This window comes from Nerophis ophidion, linkage group LG26, assembly GCF_033978795.1.
Source record: "Nerophis ophidion isolate RoL-2023_Sa linkage group LG26, RoL_Noph_v1.0, whole genome shotgun sequence".
NCBI classification, from domain to species: Eukaryota; Metazoa; Chordata; class Actinopteri; order Syngnathiformes; family Syngnathidae; genus Nerophis; species Nerophis ophidion.
Genome location: NC_084636.1, coordinates 2,638,214 through 2,651,726, shown reverse-complemented (window position 1 = coordinate 2,651,726; position 13,513 = coordinate 2,638,214). Strand labels below are relative to the sequence as shown.

At 41.5% G+C, this 13,513-nt stretch overlaps 1 protein-coding gene across 6 annotated transcripts in view; it reads left to right on the top strand.

Moving 5' to 3' along the window:
* Nucleotides 1-13,513, top strand: part of ptprfa (protein tyrosine phosphatase receptor type Fa) — a 268,805-nt gene that overhangs the window by 200,057 nt on the left and 55,235 nt on the right. For all 6 annotated transcript variants that reach the window (XM_061888749.1, XM_061888750.1, XM_061888752.1 and 3 more), the window contains 5 exons: nucleotides 1,798-1,915; nucleotides 8,095-8,676; nucleotides 11,393-11,490; nucleotides 11,552-11,808; nucleotides 11,895-11,973. In XM_061888749.1, the coding sequence (XP_061744733.1) occupies nucleotides 1,798-1,915; nucleotides 8,095-8,676; nucleotides 11,393-11,490; nucleotides 11,552-11,808; nucleotides 11,895-11,973 (1,134 nt within the window). The remainder of the gene's footprint in view (nucleotides 1-1,797; nucleotides 1,916-8,094; nucleotides 8,677-11,392; nucleotides 11,491-11,551; nucleotides 11,809-11,894; nucleotides 11,974-13,513) is intronic.

The window sequence follows — 13,513 nt, the reverse complement described above, 5'->3', positions numbered from 1 at the left end:
TAATAATAAATATGTCCACTCGACATCCATTGCTTTCGGTTCCCTGGGGGGGGGTCCTCTCCAAGGTTCTCATAGTCATCATTGTCACCGACGTCCCACTGGGTGTGAGTTTTTCCTTGCCCTTATGTGGGTTCTTCCGAGGATGTCGTAGTCGTAATGGTTTGTGCAGCCCTTTGAGACATTTGTGATTTAGGGTTATATAAATAAACATTGATTGATTGATTGATTGATGATTTTAATTTAATTCTTCATTTTAGCTTCTGTTTTTTTGACAAAGAATATTTGTGAAATATGTCTTCAAACTTATTATGATTAAAATTCAAAAAAATTATTCTGACAAATCTAGAAAAGCCGTACAATCAAATTTAAATCTTATTTCAAAGTCTTTTGAATTTATTTTAAAAATGTTGTTCTGGAAAATCTAGAAGAAATAGTGATTTGTCTTTGTTAGTGAATTATATTTATATAGCGCTTTTCTCTAGTGACTCAAAGCGCTTTACATAGTGAAACCCAATATCTAAGTTACATTTAAAGCAGTGTGGGTGGCACTGGGAGCAGGTGGGTAAAGTGTCTTGCCCAAGGACACAACGGCAGTGACTAGGATGGCGGAAGCGGGAATCGAACCTGCAACTTGAAAGTTGCTGGCACGGCCACTCTACCAACCGAGCTATACCGCCCGTTAGAAATATAGCCTGGTCCAATTTGTTATATATTCTAACAAAGTGCGGATTGGATTTTAACCTATTTTAAACATGTCATCAAAATGCTAAAATTAATCTTAATCAGGAAAAATGACTAATCATGTAGGGACGGCGTGGCGCAGTGGGAGAGTGGCCGTGCGCAACCTGAGTGTCCCTGGTTCAATCCCCACCTAGTACCAACCTCGTCACGTCCGTTGTGTCCTGAGCAAGACACTTCACCCTTGCTCCTGATGGGTGCTGGTTGGCGCCTTGCATGGCAGCTCCCTCCATCAGTGTGTGAATGTGTGTGTGAATGGGTAAATGTGGAAGTAGTGTCAAAGCGCTTTGAGTACCTTGAAGGTAGAAAAGCGCTATACAAGTACAACCCATTTATCATTTATTTATATATGTTCCGTAAATTCTGTTTTTTTAATTTTTCAAAAAGATTCGAATTAGCTAGTTTTTCTCTTCTTTTTTTCGGTTGAATTTTGACTTTTAAAGAGTCGAAATTAAAGATAAACTGTTTCAAAATGTAATTTTCATTTTTTTCGTGTTTTCTCCTCTTTTAAACTGTTCAATTCATCATTTATTCGCTACAAAAAACCTTCCGTTAAAGGAAAAAAAATGTACCATGGAATGACAGACAGAAATCCCCATTTTTATATATGCATATATATTTATTTATTAAAGGTAAATTGAGCAAATTGGCTATTTCTGGCAATGTATTGAAGTGTGTATCAAACTGGTAGCCCTTGGCATGAATCAGTACCCAAGAAGTAGCTCTTGCTTTCAAAAAGGTTGCTGACCCCTGCTTTAAAGTCACATCATGTGGTTGTGGCTTGTGCAGCCCTTTGAGACAGTGGCGATTTCGGGCTATAAGTAAAAATTGATTGATTGAGATCCAACAATTTTACTGAGTTTCGTTTTTTAATGATGCAAAAAACCTGCTTTGGCTCAAAAATGGTTGAAAAAAACATTAAAAGTTAATGTTGACTTATGTTTAAATAATGAATGAATTTGATTGGAAAAGCCCGCCGCCCTCATTTTTCCATCCTATTGCCGTTTTTGGCGCCACCTGCTGGTTCTTTATGTCGCCTACAATTTTTTCTGCCAACAGGAGGCGCTCCTGACGGGACTTTTGCCAGAGACCAGCTACTCCGTGACGGTGGCGGCGTACACGACCAAGGGGGACGGCGCTCGCAGCAAGGCCAAAGTGGTCACCACCTCAGGCGCAGGTTTGATGCCCATATTTTTCTTATCTGCCGTTGACACACACACACACACGCCGCATCCCCATGGAAACGCATTAACTGATTAGATCGAATTAGACCCAAAGCACTGTTCAGGCAGAATGTTGGGGTGGGCGGAGCTTCCGTCCTCTCGGTGTTAGCTAAGAGACTCGGGATCAGTGCGGAAGAACAAGAATGTAGACTTAGAATATTTTTAATGGGCCTGCTATCCGTGCCCTGCTAGACAATGCTAAAAAGCTAACGTTAGCATGCTATCAGTTAGCATACCAAGTTATATGACTGTAAGGTGTATGGCTGTTTAATCAGAGAAAAAAATGTAAAGTTAGCTAAAAAGTTAGCATGTTAATTTTAGTATGATTGCATGCTAGCAGTTAACAAGTGTCACATACCAAGTTATATGACCCTAGGGTAAACGGTTGTAAAATTAGCTAAAAAAAAAAAGCTAGCACTTTAATGTTAGCACGCTCACGTAAACATGCTAACAGTTAGCATGTTTCACATACCAAGTTATATGACTAAGTTGTATGGCTGGTTAATTGGAGAAAAAAATGTAAAGTTAGCTAAAAAGTTAGCATGTTAATGTTAGTCTACTATCAGTTAACAAGTGTCACATACCAAGTTATATGACTATAGGGTAAATGGTTGCAAAATTAGCTAAAAAAAAGCTAGCACTTTAATGTTAGCCCGCTAACGTAAATATGCTAACAGTTAGCATGTTTCACATACCAAGTAATATGACTGTAAGGTGTATGGCTGTTTAATCAGAGAAAAAAATATAAAGTTAGCTAAAAAGTTAGCATGTTAATTTTAGTATGATAGCATGCTAGCAGTTCACAAGTGTCACATACCAAGTTATATGACTCTAGGGAAAACGGTTGCAAAATTAGCTAAAAAAAAAAGCTAGCACTTTAATGTTAGCATGCTAACTAAAACATGCTAACAGTTAGCATGTTTCACATACCAAGTTATATGACTAAGTTGTATGGCTGTTTAATTAGACGAAAAAATGTAAAGTTAGCTAAAAAGTTAGCATTTTAATGTTAGTGTACTAGCAGTTAACAAGTGTCACATACGAAGTTATATGACTCTAAGGTAAACGATTGCAAAATTAGCTAAAAAAAAAAAGTTAGCACTTTAATGTTAGCCCGTTAACGTAAACATGCTAACAGTTAGCATTTTCACATACCAAGTTATATGGCTGTAAGGTGTATGGCTGTTTAATCAGACAAAAAAAAACGTAAAGTTAGCTAAAAAGTTAGCATGTTAATTTTAGTATGATAGCATGCTAGCAGTTAACAAGTGTCACATACCAAGTTATATGACTCCAGGGTAAACGGTTGCAAAATTAGCTGAAAAAAAAAGCTAGCACTCTGTTAGCCCGCTAATGTAAACATGCTAACAGTTAGCATGTTTTACATACCAAGTTATATGACTAAGTTGTATGGCTGTTTAATTAGAGAAAAAAAATGTAAATTTAGCTAAAAAGTTAGCATTTTAATGTTAGTGTACTAGCAGTTAACAAGTGTCACATACCAAGTTATGTGACTCTAGGGTAAACGGTTGCAAAATTAGCTAAAAAAAAAAAAGCTAGCACTTTAATGTTAGCCCGCTAACATAAACATGCTAAAAGTTAGCATGTTTCACATACCAAGTTATATGACTGTAAGGTGTATGGCTGTTTAATCAGAGAAAAAAAACGTAAAGTTAGCTAAAAAGTTAGCATGTTAATTTTAGTATGATAGTATGCTTGCAGTTAACAAGTGTCACATACCAAGTTATATGACTCTAGGGAAAACGGTTGCAAAATTAGCTAAAAAAAAAAGCTAGCACTTTAATGTTAGCATGCTAACTAAAACATGCTAACAGTTAGCATGTTTCACATACCAAGTTATATGACTAAGTTGTATGGCTGTTTAATTAGACGAAAAAATGTAAAGTTAGCTAAAAAGTTAGCATTTTAATGTTAGTGTACTAGCAGTTAACAAGTGTCACATACGAAGTTATATGACTCTAAGGTAAACGATTGCAAAATTAGCTAAAAAAAAAAGTTAGCACTTTAATGTTAGCCCGTTAACGTAAACATGCTAACAGTTAGCATTTTCACATACCAAGTTATATGACTGTAAGGTGTATGGCTGTTTAATCAGACAAAAAAAACGTAAAGTTAGCTAAAAAGTTAGCATGTTAATTTTAGTATGATAGCATGCTAGCAGTTAACAAGTGTCACATACCAAGTTATATGACTCCAGGGTAAACGGTTGCAAAATTAGCTAAAAAAAAAAGCTAGCACTCTAATGTTAGCCCGCTAATGTAAAAATGCTAACAGTTAGCATGTTTTACATACCAAGTTATATGACTAAGTTGTATGGCTGTTTAATTAGAGAAAAAAAATGTAAAGTTAGCTAAAAAGTTAGCATTTTAATGTTAGTGTACTAGCAGTTAACAAGTGTCACATACCAAGTTATGTGACTCTAGGGTAAACGGTTGCAAATTTAGCTAAAAAAAAAAAAGCTAGCACTTTAATGTTAGCCCGCTAACATAAACATGCTAAAAGTTAGCATGTTTCACATACCAAGTTATATGACTGTAAGGTGTATGGCTGTTTAATCAGAGAAAAAAAACGTAAAGTTAGCTAAAAAGTTAGCATGTTAATTTTAGTATGATAGTATGCTTGCAGTTAACAAGTGTCACATACCAAGTTATATGACTCCAGAGTCAACGGTTGCAAAATTAGCTAAAGAAAAAAAAGCTAGCACTTTAATGTTAGCACGTTAACTAAAACATGCTACCAGTTAGCATGTTTCACATACCAAGTTATATGACTGTAAGGTGTATGGCTGTTTAATCAGAGAAAATAACGTAAAGTTAGCTAAAAAGTTAGCATGTTAATTTTAGTATGATAGCATGCTAGCAGTTAACAAGTGTCACATACCAAGTTATATGACTCCAGGGTAAACGGTTGCGAAATTAGCTAAAAAAAAAGAGCTAGCACTTTAATGTTAGCATGCTAACCAAAACATGCTAACAATTAGCATGTTTCACATACCAAGTTATATGACTGTAAGGTGTATGGCTGTTAGAGAAAAAAATGTAAAGCTAGCTGAAAAGTTAGCATGTTAATGTTAGTATACTAGCAGTTTACAAGTGTCACATACCAAGTTATGACTCTAGGGTAAACGGTTGCAAAATTAGCTAAAAAAAAAGCTAGCACTTCAATGATAGCATGCTAACGTAAACATGCTAACAGTTAGCATGTTTCACATACCAAGTTACATGACTTGGTTATATGGCTGCGGAATTGGACAAAAAAAGTGTAAAAATTGTTAAAAAAGTTAACACTTTAATATTAGCGTGCTGAAGTTAGCACGCTAACAGCTAACAAGGGTCACATTCCAATTTATATGACTCTGAGGTGTATGACTGGGGAATTAGAGACAAAAGTGTAATGGCTGGAAAAGCTGCAATGCAAACGTTAGCATACTAGCATGCTAACGTTAGGAAGCTAGCACATGACTGGGTAAGAAGGATTACCAAAATGCAGTGTTTGTTTGTGTAGACATAGAAAGTAGCAAAAACAGCTAGCACAAAACGTTAGCATGCTAATATGAGAGACGCTAGCAAAAAAAAAGCTCACTCGCCTCCTTCTTCCGATGGTCATATTTGAAATAGCTGGTGTTCCATCTTGTACTCTTTTTATCTTTTCTTTATCTCATGACCGATGGTACACTGTAGACTACCTTGAGCTTGGAATGCAGCAGTAGCAATACTCCTTCTTCCTATCTCTTTCTGTCTCCAGCTGAGGAAAACAATAGATGAGTATTCGCGCCACAGGGTGGGGGCTATTGGCATATTGAAAAAGACAAGACTTCTGTAGTGTTTTCAGATCAGTTAGGCGATGCGAAATTGAATGTGTTGTTTTTTAGGTTGGTCTCTCCAAAGCTTTGGAATAAATTGGGTTATCATTTAAAACCAGCTTATGTGTCATCAAAAGAACTTAAATTCCCTCGGAGGAACATCTAGTCCAAACCAGATATTAACGTAAAAACTTTGTGGCCGGGGTTAAAGTAAACGAATGTGTGAACAAAATGAGACGTCAAGCACCGAGCTACGTGAAAGTAGGGCTGAGCTACAAGAGGAGGTAATCATGTCATTAAAAGGGTATGCAACCATTAAATTGGTCCTTTTTAAAAAATGTTATTTACTGAATATGTTAACACGAAATGCTCCCAAATTAAAGTACCCCCGTCGGCGCGAACAAGACTTTTCCGAAGGTATACCATATGTGGGGGTTCGTTGGCCGGTTGGTCTCGTATTAGATTAGAAAAACGTACAATAAAAGTTGAAGTATGGGCAATAATAATATGGGCCTGCTTGGGTTGCAGCAGGCCCATAATGATGTTCGCAACTTAAAGTACCCCCGTCGGCGCGAACAAGACTTTTCCGAAGGTATACCATATGTGGGGGTTCGTTGGCCGGTTGGTCTCGTATTAGATTAGAAAAACGTACAATAAAAGTTGAAGTATGGGCAATAATAATATGGGCCTGCTTGGGTTGCAGGAGGCCCATAATGATGTTCGCAACTTAAAGTACCCCCGTCGGCGCCAACAAGACTTTTCCGAAGGTATACCATATGTGGGGGTTCGTTGGCCGGTTGGTCTCGTATTAGATTAGAAAAACGTACAATAAAAGTTGAAGTATGGGCAATGATAATATGGGCCTGCTTGGGTTGCAGCAGGCCCATAATGATGTTCGCAACTTAAAGTACCCCCGTCGGCGCGAACAAGACTTTTCCGAAGGTATACCATATGTGGGGGTTCGTTGGCCGGTTGGTCTCGTATTAGATTAGAAAAACGTACAATAAAAGTTGAAGTATGGGCAATAATAATATGGGCATGCTTGGGTTGCAGCAGGCCCATAATGATGTTCGCAACTTAAAGTACCCCCGTCGGCGCGAACAAGACTTTTCCGAAGGTATACCATATGTGGGGGTTCGTTGGCCGGTTGGTCTCGTATTAGATTAGAAAAACGTACAATAAAAGTTGAAATATGGGCAATAATAATATGGGCCTGCTTGGGTTGCAGCAGGCCCATAATGATGTTCGCAACTTAAAGTACCCCCATCGGCGCGAACAAGACTTTTCCGAAGGTATACCATATGTGGGGGTTCATTGGCCGGTTGGTCTCGTATTAGATTAGAAAAACGTACAATAAAAGTTGAAGTATTGGCAACAATAATATGGGCCTGCTTGGGTTGCAGCAGGCCCATAATGATGTTCGCAACTTAAAGTACCCCCGTCGGCGCGAACAAGACTTTTCCGAAGGTATACCATATGTGGGGGTTCGTTGGCCGGTTGGTCTCGTATTAGATTAGAAAAACGTACAATAAAAGTTGAAGTATGGGCAATGATAATATGGGCCTGCTTGGGTTGCAGCAGGCCCATAATGATGTTCGCAACTTAAAGCACCCCCGTCGGCCCGAACAAGACTTTTCCGAAGGTATACCAATGTGGGGGTTCGTTGGCCGGTTGGTCTCGTATTAGATTAGAAAAACGTACACTAAAAGTTGAAGTATGGGCAATAATAATATGGGCCTGCTTGGGTTGCAGCAGGCCCATAATGATGTTCGCAACTTAAAGTACCCCCGTCGGCGCGAACAAGACTTTTCCGAAGGTATACCATATGTGGGGGTTCGTTGGCCGGTTGGTCTCGTATTAGATTAGAAAAACGTACAATAAAAGTTGAAGTATGGGCAATAATAATATGGGCCTGCTTGGGTTGCAGCAGGCCCATAATGATGTTCGCAACTTAAAGTACCCCCGTCGGCGCGAACAAGACTTTTCCGAAGGTATACCATATGTGGGGGTTCGTTGGCCGGTTGCTCTCGTATTAGATTAGAAAAACGTACAATAAAAGTTGAAGTATTGGCAACAATAATATGGGCCTGCTTGGGTTGCAGCAGGCCCATAATGATGTTCGCAACTTAAAGTACCCCCATCGGCGCGAACAAGACTTTTCCGAAGGTATACCATATGTGGGGGTTCGTTGGCCGGTTGGTCTCGTATTAGATTAGAAAAACGTACAATAAAAGTTGAAGTATGGGCAATAATAATATGGGCCTGCTTGGGCTGCAGCAGGCCCATAATGAAGTTTAACGTGCCTTGCAGTACCTGGCAAGCCCACCATGATGATCAGCACCACCATCGGCAACACGGCGCTGATCCAGTGGCAGCCCCCCAAGGAGATGGTGGGGGAGCACGTGGGCTACCAGCTGCAGTACAAGAGAGCGGAGGAGGACGCCTTCACCGTCAGGGACTTCCGCAAGAGCGACGACCACTTCACCGTCACCGGCCTCCACAAGGGGGCCACCTACGTCTTCAAGCTCTGCGCGAAAAACCGCGCCGGCAACGGCGAGGAGTACGCCAAGGAGGTCAGCACCCCCGAGGACGTCCCCGGCAGCTACCCTCTGAACCTGAGCGTGGTCGGCCTGACCGCCACCGCCACCCAGCTGGCCTGGGACCCGCCCCCTCTGGCCGACCGCAACGGGAGGATCGTCAAGTACGTGGTGGTCTACCGAGACATCAACAGCCAGAACAACAGCTCCAACGCCACCGCCGACACGCACATGACCGTCCAGGGCTTGCGGCCCGACACCACCTATGACATCAGAGTGCAGGCCTTCACCAGTAAAGGGGGCGGGCCCATCAGCCCCAGCATCCAGAGCAGGACCATGTCCACCTCCATGCCGGGTAAGCTTGCCTTCACTTTCTCTCTCCTCCCCGCAAACGGCAACTTCCTGTTTCAAACCACAGGACCGGCGGCGTCTGAGCCGAGCCAAGAGGCTTGGCGGGAAAAAGATTAAGTGCGGCAGCTTTTTTGTGAGGCGCCGGAGCGGAGCGGGCGTGTATTACGGCCTGTCAGCGTGCCAGCTTTAGAAAAACACTTTATCGCTGCTAACGTTCGCTGCCTAGAACAGCACTTTTGTGAGGTCTACCTTTGTCAAACCTAGGACCAGGAATCAGTGTTTTATTTTGAAAAATACTTTCAGTTAAACCCAAAGTGTGTTAACTGCAGAGCATTCATACATGCAGCATATATTTGGCATAAAGCACTCCAATATCGGGCAACATATGCTATGCTATGTATGCATTTACTTGTATGACCCAATCCAAACAACTTTCCCTAGTCATAGTGCAACCGACACACACACATAACACAACTTGCTCACTAAACTTTGTGGGTATTTTAAAATATGTTGTAGCTCCATAGAAAATTCTAATTTCGCTGCCTAGAACAGCACTTTTGTGAGGTCTACCTTTGTCAAACCTAGAACCAGTAATCAGTGTTTTATTTTGAAAAACACTTTCAGTTAAACCCAAGGTGTGTTAACTGCAGAGCAATCATACACGCAGCACATATTTGGCGTAAAGCAATCCAATATCGGGCAACATATGCTATGCTATGTATGCATTTACTTGTATGACCCAATCCGAACAACCTTCCCTAGTCATGGCGCAAGAAAAAAATGCAACCGACACACGCACATAATACAACCATCTCACTAAACTTTGTGGGTATTCTAAAATATGTTGAAGATCCATAGAAAATTCTAATTTCGCTGCCTAGAACAGCACTTTTGTGAGGTCTACCTTTGTCAAACCTAGGACCAGGAATCAGTGTTTTATTTTGAAAAACACTTTCAGTTAAACCCAAAGTGTGTTAACTGCAGAGCATTCATACATGCAGCACATATTTGGTGTAAAGCAATCCAATATCAGGCAACATATGCTATGCTAAGTATGCATTTACTTGTATGACCCAATCCAAACAACCTTCCCTAGTCATGGCGCAAAAGAAAATGCAACCAACACACACACATAAAACAACCTGCTCACTAAACTTTGTGGGGGTTTTAAGATATGTTGAAGCTCCATAGAAATTTCAAATTTCGCTGCCTAGCACAGCACTTTTGTGAGGTCTACCTTTGTCAAACCTACAACCAGTAATCAGTGTTTTATTTTGAAAAATACTTCCAGTTAAACCCAAGGTGTGTTTACTGTAGAGCATTCATACATGCAGCACATATTTGGCGTAAAGCAATCCAATATCGGGACACATATGATATGCTTTTTATGCATTTACTTGTATGACCCAATCCAAACAACCTTCCCTAGTCATGGCACCAAAAAAACAATGCAACCGACACACACACATAACACAACCTGCTCACTAAACTTTGTGGGTATTCTAAAATATGTTGAAGCTCCATGGAAAATTCAAATTTTGCTGCCTAGCACAGCACTTTTGTGAGGTCTACCTTTGTCAAACCTAGAACCAGTTATCAGTGTTTTATTTTGAAAAATACTTTCAGTTAAACCCAAGATGTGTTTACTGCAGAGCATTCATACATGCAGCACATATTTGGCATAAAGCAATCCAATATCGGGCAACATATGCATGCTATGTTGCTATGCTGTGTATACATTTATTTGTATGACCCAATCCAAACAACTTTCCCTAGTCATGGGCCCAAAAAAAAATGCAACCGACACACGCACATGACACAACCTGCTCAATAAGCTTTGTGGGTATTCTAAAATATGTTGAAGCTCCATAGAAAATTCTAATTTCGCTGCCTAGAACAGCACTTTTGTGAGGTCTACCTTTGTCAAACCTAGAACCAGTAATCAGTGTTTTATTTTGAAAAATACATTCAGTTAAACCCAAGGTGTGTTAACTGCAGATAATTCATACATGCAGCACATATTTGGCATAAAGCACTCCAATGACGGGCAACATATGCATGCTATGTTGCTATGCTAAGTATGCATTTACTTGTATGACCCAATCCAAGCAACCTTCCCTAGTCATGGATCAAAAAAACAATGCAACCGACACACGCACATAACACAACCTGCTCACTAAACTTTGTGGGTAATCTAAAATATGTTGAAGCCCCATAACAAATTCAGATTTCGTTGCCCTAGAACAGCACTTTCGTCAAACGTAGAACCAGGACACAAAATTGGTCCCAAATTAGTGTTTTATTTTGAAAAATATTTTCAATTAAACCCAAGTTATGTTTACTGCAGAGCATTCATACATGCAGCACATATTTGGCATAAAGCAATCCAATATGGGGCAACATATGCATGCTATGCTAACTTTATTTCATTCCGGGCAGGGTGTCCAAACAATTTGACTATCAATTTGGCCCACGAGATGTCATGAGTTTTATCAGGAACCTGGCCCCCGTTCTCATTTAATTTTAAACATCTGGCAATTTATTTGCGGCTTATCTTCCATAAATCAGGTCAATGACCATTAATTGTGCGTGGGAGTCACCAACGCACAGCATTTACTTGTATGACCCAATCCAAACAACCTACCTTAGTCATTTTCGCTGCTCGATATTTCATAATTTTGACAAATGGAGAACTAATAATGATCCAAATGTTCCCTCAGTGTTCACCAAGGACTTCGGTGTAAAAGCGGTGATGAAAACCTCCGTCCTGTTGACCTGGGACGTTCCGGAGACCTTCGAGTCCGAGGTGCCCCTGAAGGTAAGTTGACGGCGCCCCAGGTGAGGCGGGGTGTGGCGTTAACGGTGTCCTCCCCTGGCAGATCCTCTACAACCATCAGAGCGTGGAGGTGCCGGGCCACCAGAGGAGGAAGCTGATCACGCAGCTGCAGCCCGACACGCATTACTCCTTCGTGCTCATGAGCCGCGGGAACAGCGCCGGCGGCCTCCAGCAGCAAGTCTCCATCCGGACCTCGCCGGACCTGCTCAAGACCGGGCCCAGCGAGTACGAGCAGGACGAGGAGGAGGGCGGGAAAGTGAGCGTTCGGCTCCCCAAGGTGCCGCCTGGAACGCCTGTCAGGTCTGTGCTTCCTAGTTTGGACCCAATTTGAGTATTTTTTTTTACACATTGTTCCTGAATATGAAGTATTTTTGAACGTGGTGTAGATGCTTCTACCTCGTGGTGGTCCCTGTGACCCCCACTTCTCTGACGTGGGAGAACCCCGACGACATGGACCTTCATGAGGTGAGTGCATAGACCTAATATGTGTACAGTATTACAAATAAAAAGGGTCCCTACTTTGTTCAAATTCAGCGTCCAAGCAGGGCGGCAGTGGGTGTGTGTTGGGGGGGGGGGGTCTGTCTCAATGCAGCGAACGCCCAAAGGAGTTTCTGCAGTAGGGCGAGTTGATACATTCCAATTGTCCATTCCTGGCATTCAAATTGATCATAATTTCGCCTTGCAACGCGGAAAGTTTCTCCGAGATGTTGTCCAGTTTGCGATTCAACTCAGAAATGTGCCTGCAGCTCTGCCCATCCTATCTGGGTACTTTGAACGGCTGCACCGGTCTTCCGGATTTGTCAATACACCAAGTTCAATCCCAATCAGCAGATGCCCTGTTGTCATAGTTCCGAGTAGGTAGATAACGTCGATGTCCTCAACTGAAGTAATTGTTGTTGTTGTTGACTTTAGACTGACTAGCGACTGCACGACACCAAGGCCGCGGCAGGCTTACACACACACACACATGCATCCACAAAAAATATACGCCACCCACACACATACCCCACCCCCCCATGATGGACAGCTGGGCAGCGCCTGAAGAGCTGCAGCCTGCCACCATAGCCCCCACTCCCTCCCCTCTGTTGCAAGTCTCGAGATTTATGTGGTCCGTCACATTTTTTAACGTAGTCCACCATGTCATTTAACGTGGACAGCCACTTCATTTAACGTGGCTCACCATGTCATTCTTTGTGGCCCGCCACCTAATTTTTCGGCGCCCGTCACGTCATTTATTGTGGTCCGTCACATTTCTTTATGTGGTCCACCATGTCATTTAATGTAGACCGTCACTTCATTTAATGTGGCTCACAATGTCATTCAAAGTGGCCTGCCACCTAATTTATTGTGGTCCATCATATCATCTAACGTGAACCCGCCACATCATTTAATGTGGCCCGTCATGTCATTTATTGTGGTCCGTCACATCATTAACGTGGTCCGTCACATCATTTATGTGTCTCACAATGTGGTCCACCATGTCATTTAATGTGGACCGCCACATCATTTAATGTGGCTCACAATGTCATTCAAAGTGGTCCACTACCTAAATTATTGTGGTCCATCACATCATCTAACGTGAACCCGCAACATCATTTAAAGTGGCCCGTCATGTCATTTATTGTGGTCCGTCACATCATTTAAAGTGGTCCGTCAAATCACCACAACATTTAACATCGTCTGCTACATAATTTAAAGTGGCATGGCATTTCATTCAATGTGGGATGCCAAATTCTTTATTGTGGTCCTCCACTACATTTAAAGTGGTCCCTCCCATCATTTAACATGGACCGTCACTTCATTTAAAGTGGCCTGTCATGTCATTTATTGTGGTCCTCCACTACATTTAAAGTGGTCCGTCACTACATTTGTTGTGGTCCCTCCCATCATTTAACATGGTCCGTCACTTCATTTAAAGTGGCCTGTCATGTCATTTATTGTGGTCCGTCACATCATTTAATGTGACTCACAATGTCATTCAAAGTGGCCCGCCACATAAATTATT